Source organism: Bidens hawaiensis, unplaced genomic scaffold (assembly GCF_021521415.1).
Source record: "Bidens hawaiensis isolate Kalapana, Puna unplaced genomic scaffold, B.hawaiensis_p1.1 tig00001016_1, whole genome shotgun sequence".
In the NCBI taxonomy this organism is placed as follows: domain Eukaryota; kingdom Viridiplantae; phylum Streptophyta; class Magnoliopsida; order Asterales; family Asteraceae; genus Bidens; species Bidens hawaiensis.
In genome coordinates, this window is record NW_027491059.1 from 761,394 (window position 1) to 787,794 (window position 26,401).

At 40.3% G+C, this 26,401-nt stretch overlaps 1 protein-coding gene across 1 annotated transcript; it reads left to right on the forward strand.

The window, feature by feature from the left end:
- Positions 1–21,964: 21,964 nt before the first annotated feature.
- On the forward strand, positions 21,965–24,041 carry LOC143551400 (heavy metal-associated isoprenylated plant protein 7-like). Its single transcript, XM_077041851.1, has 5 exons — positions 21,965–21,974; positions 22,063–22,249; positions 22,633–22,835; positions 23,027–23,117; positions 23,404–24,041. The coding sequence occupies exons 1-5, from the start codon at positions 21,966–21,968 to the stop codon at positions 23,880–23,882; spliced, it is 969 nt and encodes a 322-aa protein (XP_076897966.1). The 5' UTR covers position 21,965; the 3' UTR covers positions 23,883–24,041.
- Positions 24,042–26,401: the final 2,360 nt, after the last annotated feature.

Consider the following 26,401-nt stretch of genomic DNA (forward strand, 5'->3'; position numbering starts at 1 on the left):
AAATCACTGTCTAACTTATCTGCATGCTAGACCAACTGGTTTGTGTGCTTGTTGAGTACCAAACCGGCCTGGGGCGCAAGTTCGATTCCCCCCAGGCTCGGTTTTCATATTTATCTTTTTGTTAGTTATTTCCTATAACTTTGGCATTATTAATATAAGTTTAAACTTTGTATTAAGTAAAATTAATATTACTTTAAGCTTTTAATTGAACCGAACCGAACCCTGGACTTAAGTTTTTCTTCTTGTTTTTGAACTTATGTTTCTTAATTAATCTATAATATACATACACATATATATATATATATATATATATATATATAATATACACACACGCATATAATAAATATGATAATAATATTTCCATCTCTCGCTTAACAAACTGAACGATATTAAAGGTTCAAAATAAGACTTCGCTTAACCTTCACCGTTAATAACTATATATTATTATATATATAATAATTATTTTATTCAACAGCTAACTATTTATCTTATGTATTGGAAAATCAAACTAACAACAACAACAACAATAATAATAATAGTAATAACAATAGTTTAAAACCCTAAAGGACTCCAAGTTTTTTTTAACCGATTAAAAACCGTTAAAGCTGTGTTGTATTATTTTTGTTATACTCTCTAGTTATGTGTACTATTTTACAAAAGTTAACGATTTCAAACTAATAATAGTTTGATTAAAATTTTATTTAAAACCTTATCGAACCCCGATTCCGTCATAAGTCTTGTTATTATTTTGTTATAAATAATAATTAATATTATCGTTAACAACTAGGAACTTTCGTTGACATATCCCGAGGAGCTTAACCGCTTTTATCTTAATTTATCGTCATCTCGTCTTCGTAAACCCGCTCGTTAAGGTGAGTTTACATACCCCCTTTTTCCATCTTTTATATTTTGGGGGTAGTATGTATACCTTATTAACTTTACTCATGTTTTATTTTTGCATCTATTCAAAACACAATTCAAATTATGTTTACGTGTGATTATTGCATGCTCTATGATTATGCTTTATGTGCTCAAGTGTTTATTTTATGTTTGGTGGTTGGTATCTCATCCTCATCTATTATCATCTAGTATGATTATACACTTACCCAAGTATATTGATTTTGTATCAATAGGAACGGGTCCATATCTATTTAGTTGTTTACATTTTCATAAGTGTTGTAATGTTCACCATTTATATATGAATTGTGATTTACCTCTCTCTCTCTCTCTCTCTTTATATATATATACATATATATACACACACACACAACTAAAACTTATGTATTCTCGCCAACATTCGTGTTGACAAACTCTATTTTTATATATGTTACAGGTTCAAGTATTTGATGTATTCAAGATCGAAGATGGTTAGTTGACCTTAGAATATTTATTCAAATTACAAGTTACGATGTATTTACTTATTTAATTTTTGTACGTGTTTAATGTTAATGAAGTTAAATAATTATTGTCGCTTTAATTAGTGTCTTTTAAGCTACTGTCCAATCAATACGTTACGCCCTGGTATGTTCCACCTTTAGTCGGGATGTGACAAAGTTGGCTCTGGCTATGCTCATTTACTATTTCTTTATTTATTATTATATATTTATAATTATTTTGTATATATTTTTTTCAATTGTAATATTAAATTGAAGATAATATATATATTAGTTATTTTTTCATAATATTCAATAAATTAATTAATAACTAATACATATATATTATCAAAATTATGTTAATGACATGCTCATTTAGGCTCATGATTCGGCTAAAGCTCGATAAGTGAAGCTCGGGATTGGGCTCGGGCTCGTTCATTAAACGAGCTTACTTTTAGGCTCAAGATCGGGCTCGTTTAAGCTAGACTCGATCGAGCTTTTTTATGAGTTGATCTCGAGCTGCCCACAAATAGCTCGACTCGTTTGTACCTCTTGGGCAAAGTCTTATGTGATACATTGAACACTCTATAACCAAAAGCACCGGATATGCTTTTGGTAATCTCCAAGTTTTGAGATCTACAAATATAATAGGGATACAAAACATGATTTTATGGGTTTCTAATCTAGGTAGGTAAATAGCACATTGTCTTTCCTTTTTCCTAAATCTATGCATAGAATTTAGACAGCTGTTTTAATTGCAATACACAGTGGGCAGCTTGAACAATTTAATTATTAAAGCTATAACATTATGTAAAAGTTACATTAGAAAAGACATGGTAGAACTAGGTTAGATACGATTACTAACACTAACCTTTCACCCAAGCATGATAAAGGGTGGTGTAGCTTTGCATATTCATATCAACATCTTTAAATTTTGATTCGGCATGATTACTCATGAACTAGATGATTAGCAGAAGACATGGAATCGAATTGAATCACCAAAAATCGCCCTAAAGCCATCTAGGGGTGTTAATCGACGAAGGACAGTAAATTCATGACCCAAAGTATCATGTGCCAACTTTGAAGTATTGTACGCTGAATGCCTGATTACCACTTCGTACGCAGACACTGCCCTACCATACGCCACCTTTACGTTGTATGCTGTCACACCCTGACTTAGGCCTAGAAGTGTGACCAACAATTGGTAGCTGTTTTGTAAATATATCAGAGTTACGGGTTGTTTTAGCGGAAGACTTTATTTATAATAAAATGTTAATTTTACTTAAAAACTTCTCGGATAATAAATATCCGAGTATTTGATTTAAAACTCATGTTTAATCTGTTTGTCATAATTAAATAATTTTAAAATTGAGCCATCTTCTTGTAGCGTGTACCTAACTCCTTGAGTTACTCTAATTCATTGATACTTGTGCTAAATCTGTTTTCCTGAAATGTGGGAGAAAATACTTCAGCGATGAGCTGGTGAAACGTTGACTGACTCTTAAAATTTTATAACAATCATTAAATACAAACATAGTTTTTTGCTTCACAATCTATGCAGGAATGCCTGCCATTCCCGGGATTTGTACCACTACCCTACACACACAATTCAAGAGTTCTCCAAGTTACATACCCCATGTTTGGAGACAGCCTTCCTAGAGGTGCATAAATCGGGTTTTTCAAATACCCGGGTTCGGGTATGGAACCGGGTTCGGGTATGACCGGGTATTGGAAAATCGGGTATTGACAATACCCAGGTCGGGTTCGGGTTCGGGTCCGGGTATTGTCTCTAAAAACCATACCCTATGCATTGGGTTCGAATCGGGTATAGAACCGGGTATTCTAGAACCGGGTATTTGAATACCTTATTTTCGGGTATTGAATAAACCCTATTTTCAAGTTTTTTGGGTTTTTTTTGTGCTTTCCCCGGGTATTTTCGGTTATATATTGGATTTTCTAAGAGGTTGCACTTTTTATGGGTATTTTCGTGTATTTTTAAGGTATTTTTCGGGTAATTTCGGATATAAATCGGGTATTTGAAAAACCCGGTTTCGGGTATTGGAGAAACCCGGTTCCGGGTATGGAACCGGTTCCGGTTTTCGGGTATTACCGGGTATAAATCGAGTCCGGTTCCGGGTACGGGTTTTGGTACTTAAATGCATACCCTATCCGTAACCTACGGGTAGGGTCGGGTACGAGTTCGGGAATCAAAAACCCGGGTATTAAAAAAACCGGTTCCATTTCGGGTTTTTTGTGCACCTCTAAGCCTTCCCCGAACTATATGACCCAGTTGGAGAACCGGTTATGACTGACTAGGTTTTGTATGCCAATTGGTCAGTTATGTATGGATCCAGACATATATGTATTCGGTCTGAGTTGCTTTCTATTGTCTATTTTGTATTATAACGATTTTAGAGATAAGTAATCTCATGCAAACATTTATCAGACTCTTTGCAATAAACAACCTGCTTACTAGAAGAGTAAAAATTGTTCAGTCTATAAAAGGTTTAACGTATTCACCTGTGATTGTCTGTTCGGTGACGCTTGAAAACCTTTCCTGTCTGTATGCTTTTAACCTATATTTGTAACAGGTTTGCATAAATACCCGGATTGTTTATTGATCCGGCTGCAGACCTTTAGTCTTGTTTTGATAGCTTTAAACCTTGACTGATCATTTGTTTCAATGAAATATTAAACCTGTAGTCTTTCTGTTTATTTACCAATCATGTGCTGAGTTTCTTCTTCATGAAGAAACATCCGCAACATGTTTTCTTCTTCAAGAAGAAACATTAATTTAACTATGATCTTAGTATGTAAAATCTGATGTTTCTTAATCATGAAGAAACATTAACTCTATGTTTCTTAATCGTGAAGAAACTATATTTTAACTATATTCTTCTGTATGTAAAATTTCGTGTTTCTTAATGTTGGAAAAACAATATTTCAGCTATAACCTTTTTATGTGAAAGCTTACGTTTCTTAATCATAAAGAAACAATATTTTGACTATAACCTTTGCTTATGCAAATTTATATTATGCTTAATTGTGATCAAGGATTTCGGGCTATACCCCCGACTATGGTCTAAGCCATTATAATAATAAAATAACAACTTAATCGAAACCCCTACCTCGCATGGTATTCGGAGTTAGATGCCTAAGACTGGTCGAACAACACTTCTACTCTCTATCGCGTTCTAGAGCTTAGACCGTCAAAACTTCGAAGCTTGGCACGTACTACGAGATCGGCACGCTTCCCGAGGTTAACTATGTGTGTAAAATGTGTTTTGGTGTATGAGATGTGAAGTACCGTACACCTTTCTTTTTATAGCTGATTTTAGGTTCCTTCGCGTAGCGCGAAGGACAAACGGTTCATCCGTTCGCGTCGCGCGAATCGCCATATCTATTGCTGAGTTATCAGACGGCTTGCCACGTGGCCTGACGTGGTGCCATGTGTCCACACGTGTCGCGCATGCATTATTGATCCTTCGTGTAGCGCGAAGTAAAGGTGGATGAGTTCTTCGCATAGCGCGAACAAACTCAATGTCGATTTATGTATTTTGTATATCGCGTACCGTGAAGAAATTATCCCTGATCCGTTCACGTAGCGCGAAGGAAGGAAATTCAGATTTTCACTTTTAGTCCTTGTACTTTCCAAAAATATTAAAGCGGCCCTTATGCGACTTGCGGTGATGCGAGCATGCGAAGTGCACCATTAAAGCCCCACATTGCACCCATCGCCCGTGCCCGTGCCCATGAACCAACCCTCCGCTAGGACTGCTGAGAGTGGTTAGCCACATAAAAATATTACTATAGAAACTTTCTTTCTTATAAAGAGCTTCCATTTTCTTCCCTCTTTTCATGTGGGATGAGAGTTATACCCATGTGGAATATTTCCACTTTCTTCCTTCTTTCCATGTGGGATGGAAGTTTTCTCGTTTCCTTAAAATGAGATGTCTTGTTTTCTTCTTATCTCATTTTTCCCATTACTTGCCTTGAAAATATTTTTTTTAATCACTCATCTTTCAAAGTTGATATTTTTAGCCCAAAATAAATATGGGATTTTTCCGGAATGTTACATATGCCAACATCGGCGTAACATATGTCAATGCCGGATTTTGATTACTTTTTCCTTTTCCACTTGAGAACCTCCATATTCCTTCTAGTTGCATTCACAACCACCAATTTCACACGCTAACCTATAAAACACAAACAATCTTAAAGTGCCGATGTTTCACACAATTATAGCATTTAAAACATCATACCAAGTAAGTGGTTGCTGTTTTTTCTCAGAAGCTCTTCCTAACCTCTTTTGTCTGTGTCGCATAAACCACGCGCAGACGTTGTGATCTGCAGTGTGTTTTTTTTTCACAGACTTTTTATTAAAAAAGGTCAGCGCGTCCTCTTTCTTAGAAGACATGGACCATAGTCTTCTAAACCCTTCTTTTCTTCTTTTTTTACATCAGATACGTTCAGAACCTCCAACCCTAATCTCTCCTTCACCCCTCCAACCACTGGCCTCTCCTCCTCCAGAATCGCAGCTGCCGCGCCGGTCATCTTATCCACCCCAACCGTCCTCACGTCGCCACTCTCTCCAGCATAACCGCCGCCTCTCTCTCTATACCTCTAGCAATTGGAAGCAAGATTGTGTTAAGAATGAGGAAGATGTAGAGGGATTGAATTGATGGTGCAGCAGCCCATGATACAAGTATTAGGCTCAATGATTTCAAGACCCATATCTTGATTTTGGTTTTGATTTGGGGTTTGATGAGTAAATAATGATTGGTGTGTATATAATATTATATTATGCAGCTGTTTGTGGGAAATCATGTGAACGTTACATTAGGTCATGTTCTTTTATTTATTTACATTTTGGATAAAATAATATTGTTTTAAAGTGAAACCTATGTGGATGGATTCTTTATTTTTGATCCGTTTCATTTTAATTTTACTTTTTGATCCATTTTGCTTATGATTAGGTTAGACTTGCATTTAAGAGATATACAATGTCGATAGAAAGGGGTTGAGCGTGCACAAAGACTCGTGGAACAAGTTGGGACGTGTTCTTAAGGAAAAGTTTGAGTTGGATTTGTGTAAAAAACAAATGAAAAGTTTGGGTTGGATTTGGTTTATGAAGAATGGTTGTTTTGAAGTTTATGTAGAATGGTTGTTTTGATATTTATGTTTATGCAGAATGGTTGTTTCGGTTTATTTTAACAGTCTGCAGACGTTAAAAAACAAGCAATTATCTTCTTGCAGACTGCAGAGGTTTGATCCACCCTTCTGCTACAGATGCCTGTATATGTGGTCCACAGACTGCATACATTTAACCTTTGAAAAACAAACAACACCTTACTAACTTAGTTATTACCACGTAAACCACCCAACCATCATATACTGCAAAACGGATTCCACTGCTGGGGAATCTTTGGCATCGTGATGTAGCGGTTCAGTTTACTAATTGCGCTTCTTGTCAGGGAATTGTTCATGGCGTTAAAATATTTTTTCCTCGCGAGTTTTCAATAGCTATATGGGGCTGGTTTTATGCATGGAACAACTATTTGCAAGTTTTTCTATAGAAAATAAGATGGATAATTGTCCTTATTTTTTGCTAATCTACAAGGTGCTTTGGTGGATCTGGAAGGCAGGAAACACGCCTATCTTTAGATCTTATACATGTTCTCATTATAGACTTATAGGTGGCATATGGCACCAAGCTTTCTATATTACATCGAATCAATTAGACCATGTGTAGTGGATGGAGTCCCTAAAGGGGCGATGTTTGGCATGTGACGTCACGTTAGCATAGAGGCTTTTTGGCTAAAAAGGGTTTAGTGGATGGTGCCCCTTCCAATAATTACCTCATCATTATTTTCTTCCTTTTTTATTTAAAATAATCCAAATAAAATTTTATTAGATAATATAAATAAGTTTTACATTAAAATTGAAAAACAACTAGCAATTACTTGTCTTCGTCTTCTTCGCCGTCTTCATCTCCGTCGAGCTCATCTTCACTTTCCTTGTTTCCTTCGTCATCCCCACTTGATACCTTTTCACCTTCGCCTCGAATTGGCTAAACCGACCAAGCATGTTGAACCAAATCACCCGTAATCGCATTATGTATCTCACTTGAACACATTCGATAAGCATTTTGCACACTCTCCCCCATAGTTGCTTAAGGTTGTTGTTGTTGGACATTCCCCGGTATATAATGTTGACATATTGCTCTCCCTTCGTCTTCTAAAATCATGTTATGCAATATGATACGCGTATACATAGCATCTCTCATTTTTTTCCAATGTCCATGCACGACACGAATTTTCACGTAATGCCAACGTAGGCGAAGAACCCCAAAACACCTCTCGATGTCCTTTCACGAAGACTCTTGTACTTTCTTAAAATAGTTTCTCTTTTCGTCCATCGAGTCTCTAAATGTTTTGACAATAATAGAATATTCCGGATATATCCCATCTCCCAAATAGTTTTCGTGTGGGTAGTAGTTATTGTTAGCCCAAAACGATGCAACTAATGCGGTAGCGGAGATGTAATCCTCTATCACGGGAGACGCCTCCAAAACGTGTATGTCGTTGTTGGACTCGGGGCTACCAAAGTAGGCCGGCCAAACCAAAAGGTCGTACGAAGTAACCGCTTGAAGACTCACCGTTGGTACTTTTCTGGTCACCACGTGTATATTGTCCTCGCCATGCAGTTGGACAGTTAGCCCACTTCCAATGCATACAATCTATACTCCCGATCATGCCGGGTAAACCATGTTCCCTTTCATGCGCCGAGTAATTCTGTTGTAGGCCGTGCCAAGTGAGTCTTCTAAGATAACGTTACCGTATAGTTGTTTAAAATTATTAAATAAACAAATTTCAAATAAACGCAATATAATTTTTTTAAAAGTTTAATAAATACCTTGGCAAAAATACTCCAAGGTGTGTCGTGTCGTTTTTTCTGCCATTTTTAAGTACTCGTCGTGGCAAAAAATACGCGTAACGCTAACGTATACTTATGGATACTGGTGAATCCTAAAAACCCTCGTGCGTCTCGTTTCTGCTTAAAGCAATCATACTCGCGCTTCAAATCAAGGGCAATGCGTAAAAATAAACGTTTGGACATCCGAAACCGACATCTAAAGGTCTTCGGGTTCTTGTATCTCGGCGAGCCAACAAATAGTCTTCCATAAGACGATTATTCGCGCTCTCACGGTCTCGTTTAATATATTCTCTTCTTCTCAAAACCGGTTGAGGAGGAGAATAAATAGATCGGTTGCATATACTTTTTCGCAAGCGTAACTACACTTGTGACCGCCTCCTCCTCCGCCTCGTCATTGGCCGTGTGCTCGTTATTTTGCAAATATCAATTGATTATGTCGGACAGGGATGGAGAATCCATTCTGTTGGTGTTTTGAATAGAAAGTTTGTAGGAAGGGTTTAAAAGTGTGAGGAATTTGTAAAGATTGTTTTAGAAAGTTTATATGTTTGGTTATTAATATTGGAAAATAATTGATTTTTTTTAAAAAGTAGCCGTTATCAATGGCTATGCTGACAAAAAAGGTGGAAAAAAGGGAGAGACTAGGCGTTGTGTGGGAAGCGCCCCCCCCCCCCTTTCCAAAGCGCCCATAGCCCCCTGGGGCGGTGTTCCTGACGCTATGGGTATTACACGACAAAGAAGTGTATCAATGAGGCCAGTGTTTCCTAATCAAGAATTTGCTCTTTTGAAATGAAATTTGTTATTTTTCTTTTAGTTTATAAATGAGCTAGGACGTGCTCTTGACAGTACAAGTCCCCTTGATATTTTGTAAACATTAGAATACAAAAAACCAAACATGATAAATATATGAAAAACAATCTTTAACCATGTTTGATCAAACCCATGATTGGAGACAAAGCCATGAAGATGACATTACAACTCACCATCCATTTATTCGTCCTTATGTTATGTTACGTATACATCTTATCATCATTACTTTCTCCAACCCACTTCATGCACGTCCCAACCTTTTCTTCTTTACGTTTCTCATACGTATTGAAGAGGTAGGTCCCAGCAGAGCCTAGTTGGACCCGCAGGACTCACCTTGAAGAGAGACGTCTGCGCAGAAACCAACTGGATCCGCAGGACCCACCATGCTCAGAGACGTGACGTCCTTACGCGCAGTACGCAAGCTGTTCCCGCAGGAAATGCCTCCCAATGGTGAAGTACTCCACCTGTTCCCGCAGCTGCGGATACAAGCCATCAGGGAAGGCCACCCGCGCAGCAAGGCTACACGCACAAGGCACTTAGCTCTCAATAATTCAGTTGTCACCTGAAGGAATGAGCAAAGCCGGGAACAATCCCGCACAAAGGCGGGAGGGGGAATACTCCCGCCCAAATAAGCCAGTCCGTACGATACGGGAATATCTTTTGTACTGTACCTGACGAGGTATGGGCAAAAGATCTGACCAAATATACGACAGCTCATTGACAACAGTATGGCGAGCAGCATGCTCTTGTACTGTATGTCACTATTAGCCGCTGCCTACTCACCAACTCCTGTCATACCACGTGCATAGCCGGCAGTTGGTGGAAAAGGAATAGTACACAGCAGGCCTGGTCACTGTCAGCCGCTGCCTACCCACCAACTACCAGCATGGCACGTGCGTAGGCCACAGTTGGTAGAACATGAATACTATTCAGCCGGCTACACCTTCTTGGAAACCTACCTTCGGCTATAAATACCCCAAATGGTATGATCATCTCATCTCATCATATACTATCTCGTATTACATATTATACCTGATATCTGCTCTAGCAATCTCTTAATATACATTTATATTCAAGAGCAATCTAGTCTGATTCTCACGCCGGAGGGTGGTCACAAGGAGGAACCCCCCCTTCTCAATGACGAGCTCACGGTGTCTGTTTTGCAGGTTATCAGAAGAACCATCTTTGCCGGGTCTAACCCCTCGTGGGAAACACCTATCTAACCCCCAGGTTATCCGTAATCAGCCCGGGGTCGGTTAGTGTTTCTTCATTGGCGCCATCCGTGCATAAAAGCTAGAACTTCATTTCTTTTCAGTTTTTTCAAACTTCTGGAAAGATGGTTAAAGAAACTCCGGTAACCACAACCCCAGCTACTGGGAGGAATACCGGCGACTACACAGTTTTTACGAACACTACCCCGGTTACCCAAGCCGGGGCAAGTGCAGTAAATTTTACGAACACTACCCCAATTACCCAAGCTGGGGCAAATGCAGTAAATAATCGCTCACTGGGATTCACCGATACCCGGTTAGAGAGAGAACGAACGAGGCTCCCCCGCCAAACACTCGATGAAATTAAAGCGTGGGCGGAAGCACGTCAAAAAGAATTCCAAGCTGAGTTGGATGAACGCTTACGTTTACTCCAACAGGCTGATGAATTTATATACTTTGACGATGATTCGGAGGAATCCGATAGTGACGCAAACCCTCGTCATAGGGCGAAAGGGAAGCGTAAGGAAACGGACTCCGAACCGAGAAGGCGTTTTGAAGAAACATTCAAACCAAAAAGCACAGGTGGAAATCCACGTGACTTCTCGAAAGCATTTACACCAAATGCTGCAAAGGCGGGAACGTCCAAATTTGCAAAGGACATTGCGGAAGCAATCGTCCCGAAAAGTGCCAAACAGATGTCCAACATCGGCACTTACGATGGTATATCTGATCCAGACGATCATTTGAACAGGTTCATAGCGGGGGCAACCGTCAGTAGTTGGACGGAACCTACGTGGTGTTACATGTTCCAAATGACGCTTGTTGGGCCAGCTAGAGCGTGGTTCGATCGTCTACCGGTCCACCACATCTACGGTTGGGAAGACTTCCAGCAAAAATTTAGCCAACACTTCAGCCAACAAAGAAAGTATACCGAAGAGCAATGGACAATCCTCAAATGCATTCGAGAGGAAGATGAATCTTTGCCAGACTTCATCACTCGCTTCAATTCAAAGAAGCTAAGTTTGGGTAATATTAGCGAAGATCTTGTTCGCGCTGCTTTCATCCAGGGCGCGAACGACCCAGAGTTCATCCGCACCTTAACGGGTAAAGATGGCATGCCATCCACATGGGATGCCATCATGACAGCAGCTAAACGCTTTGCGGAAACGGAGAAGCAACTAGCTAGAGATCTCCCCCAGAGCACAAACCTCTACACCCAGAAAACAAGAGAAGACAACGTCCTTACCGCCCGATTAAACAAAAAGCGGAAGCTAGGCATTTGGCAGTCAAGGGTAAACTTTGACACCTCATCCGGCTTGCAACATCGGTTAGGCGGAAGGGATAACGGACAGTCGAACCAGAACTCCAGATGGACGCCACTCACCAAAAGCGTCACCGAGATATTCGCCACTGAGGAGCTCCCATGGCCAAAGGCTCCAATAATCCGACATCGTCACAATGCTGATCGGAGCAAATACTGTGACTTTCACAGGACAAAAGGCCACAACACTGAAGAATGCACAGACGTAAAGGACATGGTCGAAGCATTTGTCAGAGATGGGACACCCGCGCACCTCGTGGCGCAATGAACACTGAGCAGGCTGATGCGTGTAGAACCCCAGTTGGGGAAAAACAAGAATAAAATTACAGCTTCAATGTTGGAGACTACATACTGCATAAACAACGAGATCCCGAACCAGGTGCATATCGGCTCGATGGCACTCCCATCCCAACAACATGGAAGGGAGCTCAATTACACAGTTTGCATGTAGATCAATTCCAAATTTGTAAAGAAAAGGCCCAGAGCCACTTCTAATAGAAATGATTCTCCTTAGAACATCGACGCTGATGATTTTACATTTATACTTTTATGAACTTTCAACACTGATGCCGGTTTTCACCGCATACATAAGTGTGAAAGTCGTTGCGTGGGGAAGGCGGCAAAACCCGCATAAACCCAAAAAACGGCAAACCTTCACGCAGGTCAGTCATAGGTAAACTTTGGTCATCCAACTAAATGAAAGTGCCGGTCCTAACCGCACAAATCATGAGAGGAAACCGAACCTATTGACAACCGCGCGTCGAACGGTTAACCTATTCAAAATACTTTAGAAAATTTCTAACAGAAGGATGAGGAAAACCTCCACGCAGGTCAGATGTAGGTAAAGTTTAGCCATCCTACTAAGTGCAAGTGACGGTCCTACCCGCACAATCACGAAAGAGGAAGCAAAACTTCAACCTATTATCTACCACGTTCAAAGGTTAACTTATCCTAAACACTTAGAAATTTCTAAAAAGATGAGGAAAACCTCCACGCAGGTCAGATATAGGTAAAGTTTAGCCATCCTACTAAGTGCAAGTGACGGTCCTACCCGCACAATCACGAAAGAGGAAGCAAAACTTCAACCTATTATCTACCACGTTCAAAGGTTAACTTATTCTAAACACTTGGAAAATTGCTAATTTAAACTAAAGTATGCAAGTCAACGTTTATAAAGCAAGTAATCCAGTGAAAATAGCGGTCTTACCCGCACAAAGATTTATATTTCATAATATTCATTACAAGAATGGCCAGGTAACTACCCGCCTACAAGAATATAAATCTATACAAGCTAAACCTATCCTAACAGTGGGAAGGGATCTTCAGGATCAAGCTTCAGGGCCACTTCCACTTGGACCAGCACCATCAGTAGAGCGTGGCGGTTCAAGGAAAGCTTTAAGGATAGCTAGCCCATCATCAGCAGCAGCAGCTTCGTTCACCTTCTCCACCACCGAATGCGGGAAGGCGGCATACTGATTCACTGCTTGGTCGTATACAGCTTCAGTATCCACATCAAATAAAGGGAAGTTGGAAGGCGGGATGCCTTTCTCAACGAACCCTAGACCAAGCAGGAAGCCGGCCTTTTCCCCATCCTCATGAGAAGCGTTGAGGGTTGCGCTCATAGCATCGTCATAAGACGTATCCGCGAAGACCCGATGCACAACCTACAAGAGAATACAAGTATCAAAACCTTTTCTATTTACAAAGAAAAGCGTGAAGATATAATGAAATTAAACATACCTGAGACAACGCTTCTCGAAGAATCCATTCCTTGGCAACCAGAGCCTCCTGGAGGGCAGCTTGAGCTTGGTTACGGGCGCGTTCGGCTTCACTTTTGTTGAGGTTGGCAAGCAACACTTCTTTAGCCGCAGCCTCTTCAACGCCCTTTAGCTTCCGCTCAGTATGATCAAGCACCCCCCTCTGGTCCAAGATCTCCTGGAGCTTCTTGGCGTCTTCCATCGCCAAGGCATCATGAGCCTGTTGGAGCGCCTCTAGTTTGGCTTTGAGTTCCTCGTTCTCGAGGCGTAAAGGCTCAGCAACAGCTTCAGCCTTGGTGGCCCTCTCGGTTGCGTTCCGTGCAGTTTCCTTAGCCAGCCGAAGCTGTTCGTTAACAGCTTGGGCAGCCTTGGAACGGGCCTCTAGCCGGGCCTGAACTTCAACCTCGAGGGCCTTGAAGGCCTTCTCCTTTTCCGCAGCCACTGCGGTAAGCCTCTTATTCTCCTCCCGGACAGCCCGCGCCTGAGCTACTTCTTGAATGCGAGCTGCTTTTAACTTGTCGTTTTCACGACAAAGCAGCTCGACGCGCGGCTGCATCCGGGCCAGGAGAACCCGAAGCTCATTGGTTAGCCTACCCTCCTGGTAGCTAGCCATGGCTTCCCCCAACGCACCACTGGGAGCTGCGTGACGAGCCCACTCCACGCACTCCACAGGTGTGCGAAGGGTTGTTCCTCGGCGGATGTTCCATCGTGGAACATACACTTCATTGGAATCCGACACTGCAAAAAACAAAAAGCAGTTAGGAAAAGATGATATATAAAAAAAAAAAAAAAGAACCCTACGCACCTGTAGGGTCAACAACAGGCCGATAGCCGCCAAACCCATCACCTGAACCCAAGGGAAATCCACCCAAGAGGTCAGGCAGATGGGAAGGAGGCAGAGGTTGGCGATAAGCCCCAAGCATACCTGAAGGATCGGCTGTAGCTGCCGACGTCGGAGGCATGGAGGCCGCCGCGGTAGAAACCAACGGAGGCGAACTCACCGGAGGTGAACTCACAACCGTGGTCGCCGCTGCGGAATGCGCAGAAAGAGTAACCGCCGGCTCAGTGAAAGATGCGGTAGATATGGCACTGACAGCCGGCGGTGATGTCATCACACTTGGAACAGTTGGCTCAACGGGGTGAGTAACTGAACCAACGGAAGCAGGCGCAGCCGCCTGGGTCGTCGCCTCAGGTAGGCTGACCAAGCCTACCGTCATGGGTCCGGAGGTACTCCTCCCCGCTCCACCCTGGAATGCGGTAGCATCCACGCCTACACAAAGAAAAAGTATTAATGATGGAAAGCTATGAAGTTAAAAAGGAAGTTTGTACTTACGGGTTTTCTTGAGCCTAAAAGTGCGGACAGGCGGGGACGAACCCGATGGAGCCGGCCTCTTTACGCCGCTCACCGTCGTCATCCGGGGCTCTCCGGAGGTGACAGTCGCAGCCTCCGGAGCAGTGGTCCTATCACCACCCGGGTTCCCCGCCACCTCCTCGCTCTCGGTCTCTGTATCAGACCGAGGCACCGGATCGGCAGTGGAGGCCTTCGCCTTTCCCTTCCCGCCGGCAGCCTTCTTCTTCCGCACCAACGGAGGACCATCTGCAGATTCCTCATCAGAACACAAGATTAGAGGAATTCCAGCAGAGGTTTCAGCATTGAGGGGTCGAGGGTTGAATAACGCCTTACCTGGCCGCCTGGCGCTCAGGATCTCGTGGCCTGGCGGGTAGATCTCCACGAACCGATCCGCCGTCTGTTCAAGGATGGGCAACTCGTTCTCATCTAGAGCACGAGTACCCATCCGAGCGGGACTGTCAGCCTCCCGCGGATACAGGAGCGACTGCAAGTCGTTCCCCTCTGAAATAAAAGAAAAACAGTTAGAAGACAAACCTATACAAACAAAGAAGACAGAGCATACCGTAAGGGACAGAGTTCGAACCGTATTCAAGGACGATCGGGATCTTTTGCGCCTCCGCATCCTTCCACACCCGGCTCATCCCGAGCATCACCATCCCGGACTCCGCAAACCGGTAAACCGGAGATTGGACTCGGGAAATCTTTGAAAACCATTCCGCCTCCTGGTAGTTGGAGGCGTGAAGGCTGGGGAGAGCTTGCCCATTCTTAAATTTAATGGCAAGGGGGATGGCGCGAGCGGAGATATAGAAGAACTCCCGCTTCCACGAACGAAGACTGCGCTCGGTTGCGCAAATCTTCAAACCCTTTATCCGGGTTATCAGAGTATACCACCCCTGGATGCACCTCCAAGAGTAGAAGGTCATCAGGCGGTCGACGAAGGGCTCAACGCCCAGAATCCGGCACACCCACTCGAAGTGGCGAATCTTCGCGATCGCCATCGGGTGCACCTCGGTCAGGTGTACACCGTGCCTCTCTAGGACACGGTACACAAACTTTGTCAAAGGGAACCTAAGATTCCCATAGACAAAGAATGCGGCATATACCCCGATCTTTCCTCTGGGGCCATCATACACCGTCTGATGGGGTTCAGGAAACTCAGGCTCGAGAGACTCGAGCATGAACTTCCTGACGATGTACTGATATAGATCGACAGGCAGAGCACACTGGCACTCGCCAGCAGTACTCTTGTCATCGGCGTACACCCCAGCCTCCTGGGCTGTAGCCTCAAGATCATGAGAAGAAATCTTGCAGGTACGAAAGAAGAGAACGATTTCAAGAGAATGCTCGACTGAAAAGGTGAGTATTCGCCGGAAATCGTTTTGAAGATGAAGAGAAGTGAAAGTGTGGATTACAAAGGACCCTCTTCCCCTTTATATACTAATCGCAATTAATGCGATGAATTTAATGCGGAAGAGAGAGAAATCGAAGGTGCAATGAAACTATGACACGTGGCAAAAAGCAAGCTGGCAACAGCTGTTGAAAGGACACGTACCATTAATTTCGCGGCCACGCGCCCGAAAAATCGCGCCCACGCGCCTGAAAAAGCGTCTGGAATGACCATGTACTGTCACGTCACCATAACTTCCTGCACGTCCTGACACAGTCAGAAGAAACCGTCGCACGACGTTTCAGAGGTTTGGACTGTTCTTATCCTTTCACCAACTCTTCGAAATTCAAAATTTCAAAGATTCAAAAGTAAGCGGGAATATACCCCTTACCTTGGCAACCAAGTAACTATAAGACGGGTGCGGGTACAGTGTTAAGGCAAAACCCTTAACATACCTAGCACCTGCAGGGAATTGACGCCAGGAATACCTCGGCAACCAAGTAACTATAAGACGGGTGCGGGTACAGTGATAAGGCAAAACCCTTCACATACCTAGCACCTGCAAGGAATTGACGCCAGGAATACCTTGGAAGTAAAGTAACCGTAAGACGAGCGCGGGTACAGTGTTAAGGCAAAACCCTTCACATACCTAGCGCTCCGCAGGGAATTGAAACCAAGAAGGATCTTCTGGGCAATGCTTGCGGAAACGGGAATAACATCCCCGCATAGCGGGAATGTCGGGAACTACATTGTTTGAAGCTTCATGATGGAATTGGTGGTTTTAACATAATTGATCACTATGTTCAAAACTACCAAAACCTCATGGAGAATCCACACAAGTGGGACTCAACACTCCTGACTTGCGAGGAGGTTACAGACCTACCCGCATCATACCCAAAGATCAAGCAGGAAAGTCGGGAATTTCTGCAAGTGACATAAGGACTTCCGCGGGAAGAATCCCCATGGAAAACCTTAAAACTAAACCCTTTTCAAAACCCTTTGCTTAAGTCCAAAAGTTCACCTCACTTTATTAAACATTCATGAGAAGAACATTGGACTGGGGGGGCTTGAAGAGGTAGGTTCCAACAGTGCCCAGTTGGACCCGCAGGACTCACCTTGAAGAGAGACGTCTGCGCAGAAACCAACTGGATCCGCAGGACCCACCATGCTCAGAGACGTGACGTCCTTACGCGCAGTACGCAAGCTGTTCCCGCAGGAAATGCCTCCCAATGGTGAAGTACTCCGCCTGTTCCCGCAGCTGCGGATACAAGCCATCAGGGAAGGCCACCCGCGCAGCAAGGCTACACGCACAAGGCACTTAGCTCTCAATAATTCAGTTGTCACCTGAAGGAATGAGCAAAGCCGGGAACAATCCCGCACAAAGGCGGGAGGGGGAATACTCCCGCCCAAATAAGCCAGTCCGTACGATACGGGAAGATCTTTTGTACTGTATCTGACGAGGTATGGGCAAAAGATCTGACCAAAGATACGACAGCTCATTGACAACAGTATGGCGAGCAGCATGCTCTTGTACTGTATGTCACTATTAGCCGCTGCCTACTCACCAACTCCTGTCATACCACGTGCATAGCCGGCAGTTGGTGGAAAAGGAATAGTACACAGCAGGCCTGGTCACTGTCAGCCGCTGCCTACCCACCAACTACCAGCATGGCACGTGCGTAGGCCACAGTTGGTAGAACAGGAATACTATTCTGCCGGCTACACCTTCTTGGAAACCTACCTTCGGCTATAAATACCCCAAATGGTATGATCATCTCATCTCATCATATACTATCTCGTATTACATATTATACCTGATATCTGCTCTAGCAATCTCTTAATATACATTTATATTCAAGAGCAATCTAGTCTGATTCTCACGCCGGAGGGTGGTCACAAGGAGGAACCCCCCCCCCCTTCTCAGTGACGAGCTCACGGTGTCTGTTTTGCAGGTTATCAGAAGAACCATCTTTGCCGGGTCTAACCCCTCGTGGGAAACACCTATCTAACCCCCAGGTTATCCGTAATCTGCCCAGGGTCGGTTAGTGTTTCTTCACGTATCTTTCGTGGATGACAATATGACATATCTTCTGTGACGGTTACGATGAATACGACCGTGAAGTTACCAAGTGTTTTATTTTTTTTCCCTATATGTTATAGAAGTTTGTAGAACAAGTAATTAGGGCCCATTAAGAAAATATAAGTTTTGTTTTATTAAAACCTTAATGCAATATCGTTCGTACTAGATTTTTTCTATATTTATCTATTGATGTCGTTATAATTTTTCGAAGCAAATAAGTTGTTCTAATGAGCTATAATATGTTTTTTATTTAATAAAAAATAGTTATGACACTTATAATGGAATAATTCTTTATTTATTTGTTTGCCATATATACATGTAGCTTGTCATTAATGTATTGATAACCTAATTCTTAGCCAATTAACCAATCACATGATATTGATTTAACTCTTCTCTTGGTAATGATACAATAGATATCAGAAGATATTTTCATTTGATTGCTTTTATTAAGTAAATGCATTTAATTTTAAATAGAATTTAGTTGACGAATTTAATTCTAAATTCATGGCATTAATGTGGTTCAGGCTAAGTGTTGTCGAGGTTCAAATAAGATGACAACCTTGAGCAAGAGCATAGGGATGGCAATGAAATCCGAACCCGATGGGAAAACCCAAAACTCGACATAAATGGGACGGATAATACCCGACCCATTAGGGTTTGGGACGGGTTTGGGATTAATTTTGAAATTTTTTCGTGGGTTTGGGATTTGCAATATGCCCGATTACCTGATAACATTAACCTATTTACCCGATTATATACCCGATGTACCCGATATAACTTTTTCTATATTTGTATATTGTATACTTGATATATTTTAAATACATTATTTGTTGAAACTTGTTATAGCAATTATTTGAGACATTTTATTTCATGGTAATCATTATTTGCAATCGATTAGTTATATTTTGTCAAAATTCGATAGAAACCCGATGGGTTTTGGGCCGGGTATACCCAATGGGTATTTTGACAAAACCCGATTGGAAACCCGAAACCTGATGGGAAAACCCAAAACCCGACGAGTAATTACCCAATTAAAACCCGACGGGTTTGGGTCGAGTTTGGGACAAGCTTTCATAATCGGGTATGGATTTAGGAATGGCTAAACCTGACCTATTACCATCCCTAGATCAGCATCCTTGGAGTCATTGCCATTATGTGGGCGCCAAAAGTTTAGCAAGCGCTAGTGCGCTAGGCCTAGGGGTGCTGTAGAATCCAACTTGTTCTCGGTACAAAAAAAGGAGTTTATTGAAAAAATAAAGTTACATAAGGAACAATATATGGACACTTGTTCAATTTCGATCTCGAGAAAGGTCCATTTTATGTGGGGGGGCAGCTTTGAATAGATTACCTTACATATGGAGAAATCAACAAAGAAGTTAACAAGAGCAATAATATATATTGGTGACATTATGATCCGTTTGTAAGACAGTTAATAATATGACTTTTAATAAAAAAAAATGCAATATAAGTCAAAAACAGTTAAGGAAATTATGGTAAACATGTTCCTTTGGATAAGAAATAGATGGTAGTCATATAACTTCAATGGTCTTGATGACATTATGATCCGTTTTGAATAGATTACCTTACATATGGAGAAATCAACAAAGAAGTTAACAAGAGCAATAATATATATTGGTGACATTATGATCCGTTTGTAGGACAGTTAATAATATGACTTTTAATAAAAAAAAATGCAATATAAGTCAAAAACAGTTAAGGAAATTATGGTAAACATGTTCCTTTGGATAAGAAATAGATGGTAGTCATATAACTTCAATGGTCTTGATGGGATGAAGTGAGTTGTGACGTGGTAATTTGGTTCAGTTTATATAATATGCTATTGTTTTTGTTTATTGCAATTGTGGGCTTAACTAGGCTCGAGCTCGAGTTCAGCTCGTTTAACTTACACAGAGCTCGAACTTGAGCTCGACTTGTTTCGAGCTCTATTTTCAAAACTCGAACTCGACTTGTAAGTAGATTTTCAAGCTCGAGCTTGGTTTGGGCTCGACTTATTTACTATATATTAATTATTATTTTATATATTTAAAATTATATTTATATATTTTGTTCAATTATGTACAAAATAATATATATTATTTAATTATTTTTTCATAATATTATATAGAGCTATTAATTATTATTAAATATATATTTTAAAAAAAATATATAAATGACGGACTCGTTTAGACTTGTGAACCGCCTCGAGCTTGATAAGCTTAACTTGACCGAACTATTTCACAATCCGATCTCAAATAACTTACGAGCATGGCTATTTTGTACCCATGACTGCAACTTACCAACTCAAAATCACATTCATCTAAAAAGTAAAAAAGAGACATGATGCACACTTTTGGACAATTAATTGCATTACTCTCGGTAAAAACAGTTTCAGGGCGGTAATTAAACTCAGAAAGAATATTGTCTAGAGGTGGCAAATGGGTTGGGTTGGGTTGGGTCGAACGAGTCACGGGTCGAAATGGGTTTGGGTCAGAACGGGTTAGGGTCAGAATGGGTCAACTAAAAAAAATGTTGTTTTGGTTTGGGTTATAATAGGTTAGGGTCGGAACGAGTCAAAACGGGTTTCGTTTTTTTTTAAACGAGAATAGCGGCGGAAACATTTTGGTATTTTTAGATTTTTTGTTTTTTATTTATATTTTGAGTTATGAATTTTTTATTAGTTTTTTTGAATTTTTTTTCTAAAGAGTTCCTATTAAGAACAAAAACCCATCAAAAAAATATTCAAAAATAATAATAAAAAAATCATAGCTGAAAATATAAATCAAAAACAAAAAAAGTAAAAAAAAACCTAAAATGTATCATTCGTTGTCCTTGTTCCATAAAAAAATAATAAATAAATAAATAAATAAAAAACCCGCCGAAAAACTGAACCGAAACTGAAAAGTCGTCAGAAATGAAACAAAAAGCCAAAACCGAACCAAATCAATCGAAATCAAAAAATTGATCAAACGAAACTAAAAACTGAAACTCGAACAAAAATGAAACTAAAAATACGGAAAAAAACGAAACAAAAACCAAAAACGAGTCCGGAATCGACCAAAAAGAAACCAAAAACCCAACTCATCCTGTGTGAAAACTCATGTTGGCTTAAAACCTGAACCGAACCCGTTCCAATCTCAAACCCGTTCCGATCCGAAATCTGCCGCATTTCCTTATGACACTTACCCACATCGACCAATTTCTTTGAACATGGCGACCCAATTTGACTCGAAAATTACAAGATGAAATTTCAAATGACCCATTTTTATCCATTTAGTTAAAATCTTCAACCCAAACCAACCTATTTAATTTTCAAAACAACACAAATTGACCTATTTGTAATGGTTTGGTCAAGATTGCCACCCCTAATATTGACTATACTATTATTACTATCACATCAGACGGTGTACAAAACGGTACGGGCCATACCACTGTAGCAACAGACAAGTACCCAAGTGCTTTCCAAAATATACCACTCCCAATACGACGTCGTATCATTACAAAACAGCCCTAACCCTATTTCACGTGGCACCTATAAAACAGCCACGTCAGTTCATGATGACATAATAAATAAATCAGTAGTACCCTCTTTAGATCTAGGGGTCCTCTACTCTTGCTCATCATCATCATATATACCACCTCACAACTCCATTAATATTATTATATTAATACTTGCTACTACTAGTACTCGCACCATTATATTTTGTAACGTGTGTCCACTCTTTTGATTTGTTACAAAAGTGACATGGGGGAGGTTGTTTTTTGATTTCTTTTTGTTTTTTGTTTCATAACGTAGAATCTTTTTGCATGTTTTGATATGGGTTTGGTTTTGTTTTTTTTAGCAAGTTGAAAAGCCGCCGGAGGAGAAGAAACCGGAGGAAGAAGCAAAGCCTGAGGAGAAGAAGGCGGAGGAAGCTAAAGATGCACCGCCGGCGGCGCCACCGCCGCCGCCGGAGATTGTGTTGAGAGTGTTTATGCATTGTGAAGGTTGCGCTAGGAAAGTTCGGCGGTGTCTCAGAGGCTTTGATGGTTTGTCTCTTATATCTTGCGTGGTCGTATCGTTATGACTTTAAGATCTATGAACGTAGTTTTTAAAAGCCTGTTTTGTTGTTTAATAAAGGCTAACGGCGGTATTCTTGGATTATAATTTTTTGAAATACAAATTTACTTTGCGTAGTATTTAAAATACCTTGTTTTGTTGTTTAAAAAATATATAGCAAGCGTAGCTTATTGTCCATTTACACTTTTGAAAGACGATACAAATTTACTTTGCACTTTGTAGGAGTGGAACAGAGAACTTTTAGGTGCTTAAAAAACTTTATTTTGTAGATAATATGATCAATAGTATTAGTATTACTGTATTTATTTGTGGAAAATAATGATAATAATATTTTTGAATTAATTAATTATAGGAGTGGAGGATATTCAAACTGATTGCAAGACTCATAAGGTGATTGTTAAAGGAGAAAAAGCAGATCCACTTAAAGTTCTTGAAAGGATTCAAAAGAAGAGTCACCGGCAAGTTGAGCTTCTTTCTCCGATCCCAAAACCGCCCGCAGCCGAGCCGAAAGCGAAAGAGAAAGAGCCGCCTAAACCCGAAGAGAAGAAAGAAGAGGTTAATTATTATTCCCTTTTAATTATCATATTAATTACTAATAATTAGTGTTCTAAAAATCGGTCTAGGCGCCAAGTACTCGCCCTCGATCGGTAGGGTGCCGAGGCGAGTTTTGGCAGTAATAATTAAAGTTGCTTAGGTTAAATTTTTTATCAAGGGATATTTACTTGTTTATTATGATGTTTTAACAGCCACCTCAGGTGATTACAGTGGTCCTGAGAGTGAATATGCATTGTGAAGCTTGTGCTCAAGAAATCAGAAAAAAGATTCTAAGAATGAAAGGTGTGTCACTTGTTTTAATTTATTTCACTTTTTACCACCAAATTGTATAATCTTATTATTATTATTAATCAGATTTTACAAGATTCAGATCCGTTTTGCATCCATCAAATCAATTTCATTAATTTGAAACTATCCATTTAATATTTGTCAAAATATTCCAAGAAAATCCCAACAACCTAGCAAAGCAGCAATCCATTTAATATTATTTAATATTAATAGTTGTAAATTTTTAATTTTTAAATAAAACTTTAGTAATAGCAATTTGAATTTTTGTGGGTATAATCAGGGGTGGAAAGTGTAGACCCGGATCTAAAAGCCTCACAAGTATCTGTTAAAGGGACGTTTGCGGCGGCGCAGTTGGTTGATTACGTGCACAAGCGCACAGGAAAGAAGGCCGTCATAGTGAAACAAGACCCCGAGCCAGAAAAAGAGGACAACAAGGGTGGCAAAGAAGAAAAAGAAGACGAAGGTGAAAAAACGGAAGAGAAAAAAGCCGACGACGGCAATGAGGGAAAAGAAAAGGAGAAAGATAAGGAAAAGGAGGAGAAAAAGGACGACGCGGGTAAAGAAGAAGCAAAACCTGACGGTCCAACAGGCGATGGTGATGATGCAAAGGTGTTAGAGTTGCGTAAAAACGAATTCTATCTTTACCACCCGCAACATTACCAATTCCAACCGCTGAGACACACCGCGTGGTCGTATGAGTACCCGCCAGCCCCACAAATGTTTAGTGATGAGAACCCCAATGCATGTAGTGTGATGTAAAAATGTGGGCCCACGAGGGGTAAAATGGGAAGAAGGTTAAAAAGCACATGGGTGGTGATCGTGGTGGCGGTCATGTGGGTTTTGTCTGTGGCCGAGCAGGAAAAGTTGTAAAATTGTGTGAGGGCTTTTGTACTTTTTTCTTTTTAAATTTTATTTTGGATCCTAAGACCTAAATGGGGTTACTTTATGACAAAAATAGTAAAATAATAATGCGGAAAGTCGTATGTATATAAATTAATTAATTAATAATTTTCAACTTTATGTTTAATTAATGTGTGTTAGTTATTTTAGTATTTGTTTTATTTGCATGCTTCTTTATTTAGGGTGTGGGTTTGAATTATTAAAAACTAATTAAAATTTTGCGGTTGTTATTAAAATAATGTTTGATGTCAATTTGAATCAATGGGAATGGGTGGTAGTTCATTTCAAAAGGAAAACCTTTGAACACTTGAGTTTGAGGTTTTGGATTAAGGTTTTGGATTAATTCTCACGGACTGACAAGGATTAAAGAATTTGCCGTAAAAAAATTCTTAATTAGAAAGGATCTTAAATCAAAAATTAAACAAGTTTTATGCAGGATACCATGACCCATCTAGAAAAGATTTAATGTAATTCTGAATTATTTAATATTGAAATGTTTTTATGGCTTAATTTAAAAATAACTTGTTGAATGGTTGAAGTCATCAATCAAAACTAAGTAGGTACATTTATAAATCATATATGAGAATGTGTTAAGAAAAGAAAGCTAAAACTAACTAATTATTGATTAAGAAAAAAATTAATTTAGATCAATCCTAAAACCAATTCAGACAGAAGTAACTCTTAGTGTATGTTTGGTTGGAGGTAATGGAATGAAGGGGGAATGAAACGGGAGAAGGAATGAAATGGATCATTACCATTCCTTTGTCTTGTTTGGTTAACCTATGGGAATGAAATGAATTATTACTTTATGTTGTTTGGTATCCAAAAAAATTGTAGGAATAAAATAGAAATAATAAAATACTCCTATCTAAAAATATATATTTTTTTACAACGAAAATGGTGGTGTCGGTGGCGACGGTGGTGGTGGGTGGTGGTTGTGGGGGTGGCGATGGTAGCATTGGTAGTGACGGCGATGGTAGGGCGACGACAACGGTGGTGGCGGTGGTGAGGGCGGCGGTGGCGGTCAGGTGGTGGTGGCAACAATGATAGTGGTGGTGGTCATTGTTAGATGATGGTGTTGTTGAGAAAGTGTGGTGAAGGAGGAATGGAATGAAAAAAAAGAAGGGGGGTGGGAAGGAATGGTTTTGATGGAATGGGATTCCATGTGTAATGAATTATTCCATTCCATTGAGCAACCAAACACCACTTTTTTAATTTCCATGTAATGAATCATTCTATTCTCACTGTCATTCCTGCATACCAAACGCTACCTTATGCTTAATTGCTTATAGGTAATTTGGATATGGGAAAATTCCCAAAATAAGCATTTATGAAAACAAATTTCTAGTTTTATGTATCATTTGCACAAAATTCCAGAAATAGGTATTAGAAACTAGTCGTGACGAAGAGTTTGTAGAACCAATTAAAAATTGCCACGTGTCTTTAAACTAATCGTAACGAGCATGTTCACTAATCATTTACTCGTCAGTCATCACGACTAAATAAGTTTCATGCCTCATAATCAACGCCCACGAGTTATTTAAAAGTCCCTTAGTCGCGACGACTAGTTTACTCGGTTTACATTCCCTACACGAGTAGTTTATTAGTAATCAACTCGTCACGACTAGTTTAACTTTATACTCTACTCGTCGCGACTAGTATAATCTTATAATATACTCGTCGCGACTAAAGGACTTATGAATTACTCGTGGGTGTTGATTACGAGGCATGGAACTTATTTAGTCGTGACGAGTAATTGACTAGTGAACGTGCTCGTTACGGTTAGTTTAAGGACACGTGGCAAGTTCGGATTGGTTTCTATAAACTATTCGTCTTGACTAGTTTATAATACCTATTTTTGGAATTTTTTACAAATGGTACCTAAAACTATAACTTTGTTTTTACAAATACTTATTTTGGGAATTTTCCCATTTGGAGATCCATCATGCTCTAACATGAACAATATGTGTTGTGTGAACATCCGCTGCCATGATTCTCAGGTTAAAAAACACAGTTAATCCAATCAATGATTCTTACATCTTACGTCTTACATAAGTAATAAAAGAAAATTCCTAATGTCACATGGCATCTCCTAACACATCTCTATCCTATGTGGCACTACATAAGGCTTTATAATCCCCTACTTTGCCACATATGAACTAATAAATACAAATAATGTAAGGCCCCGTTACCGGTAGCCCTACTTTCGTGTTGGATTTACTCATAAACGCAGTTCTAAATATCAGAATTAATTAAAATATTCGCGGAATATAAAAGCTTTCATAAAACTTTTCATAACAAAACACGTTCTTGTCTTAAAACATCATTTTGTCTTTCAAAATAAATGAAACATTAAACTTAAACGTCTTGAGTCTTCC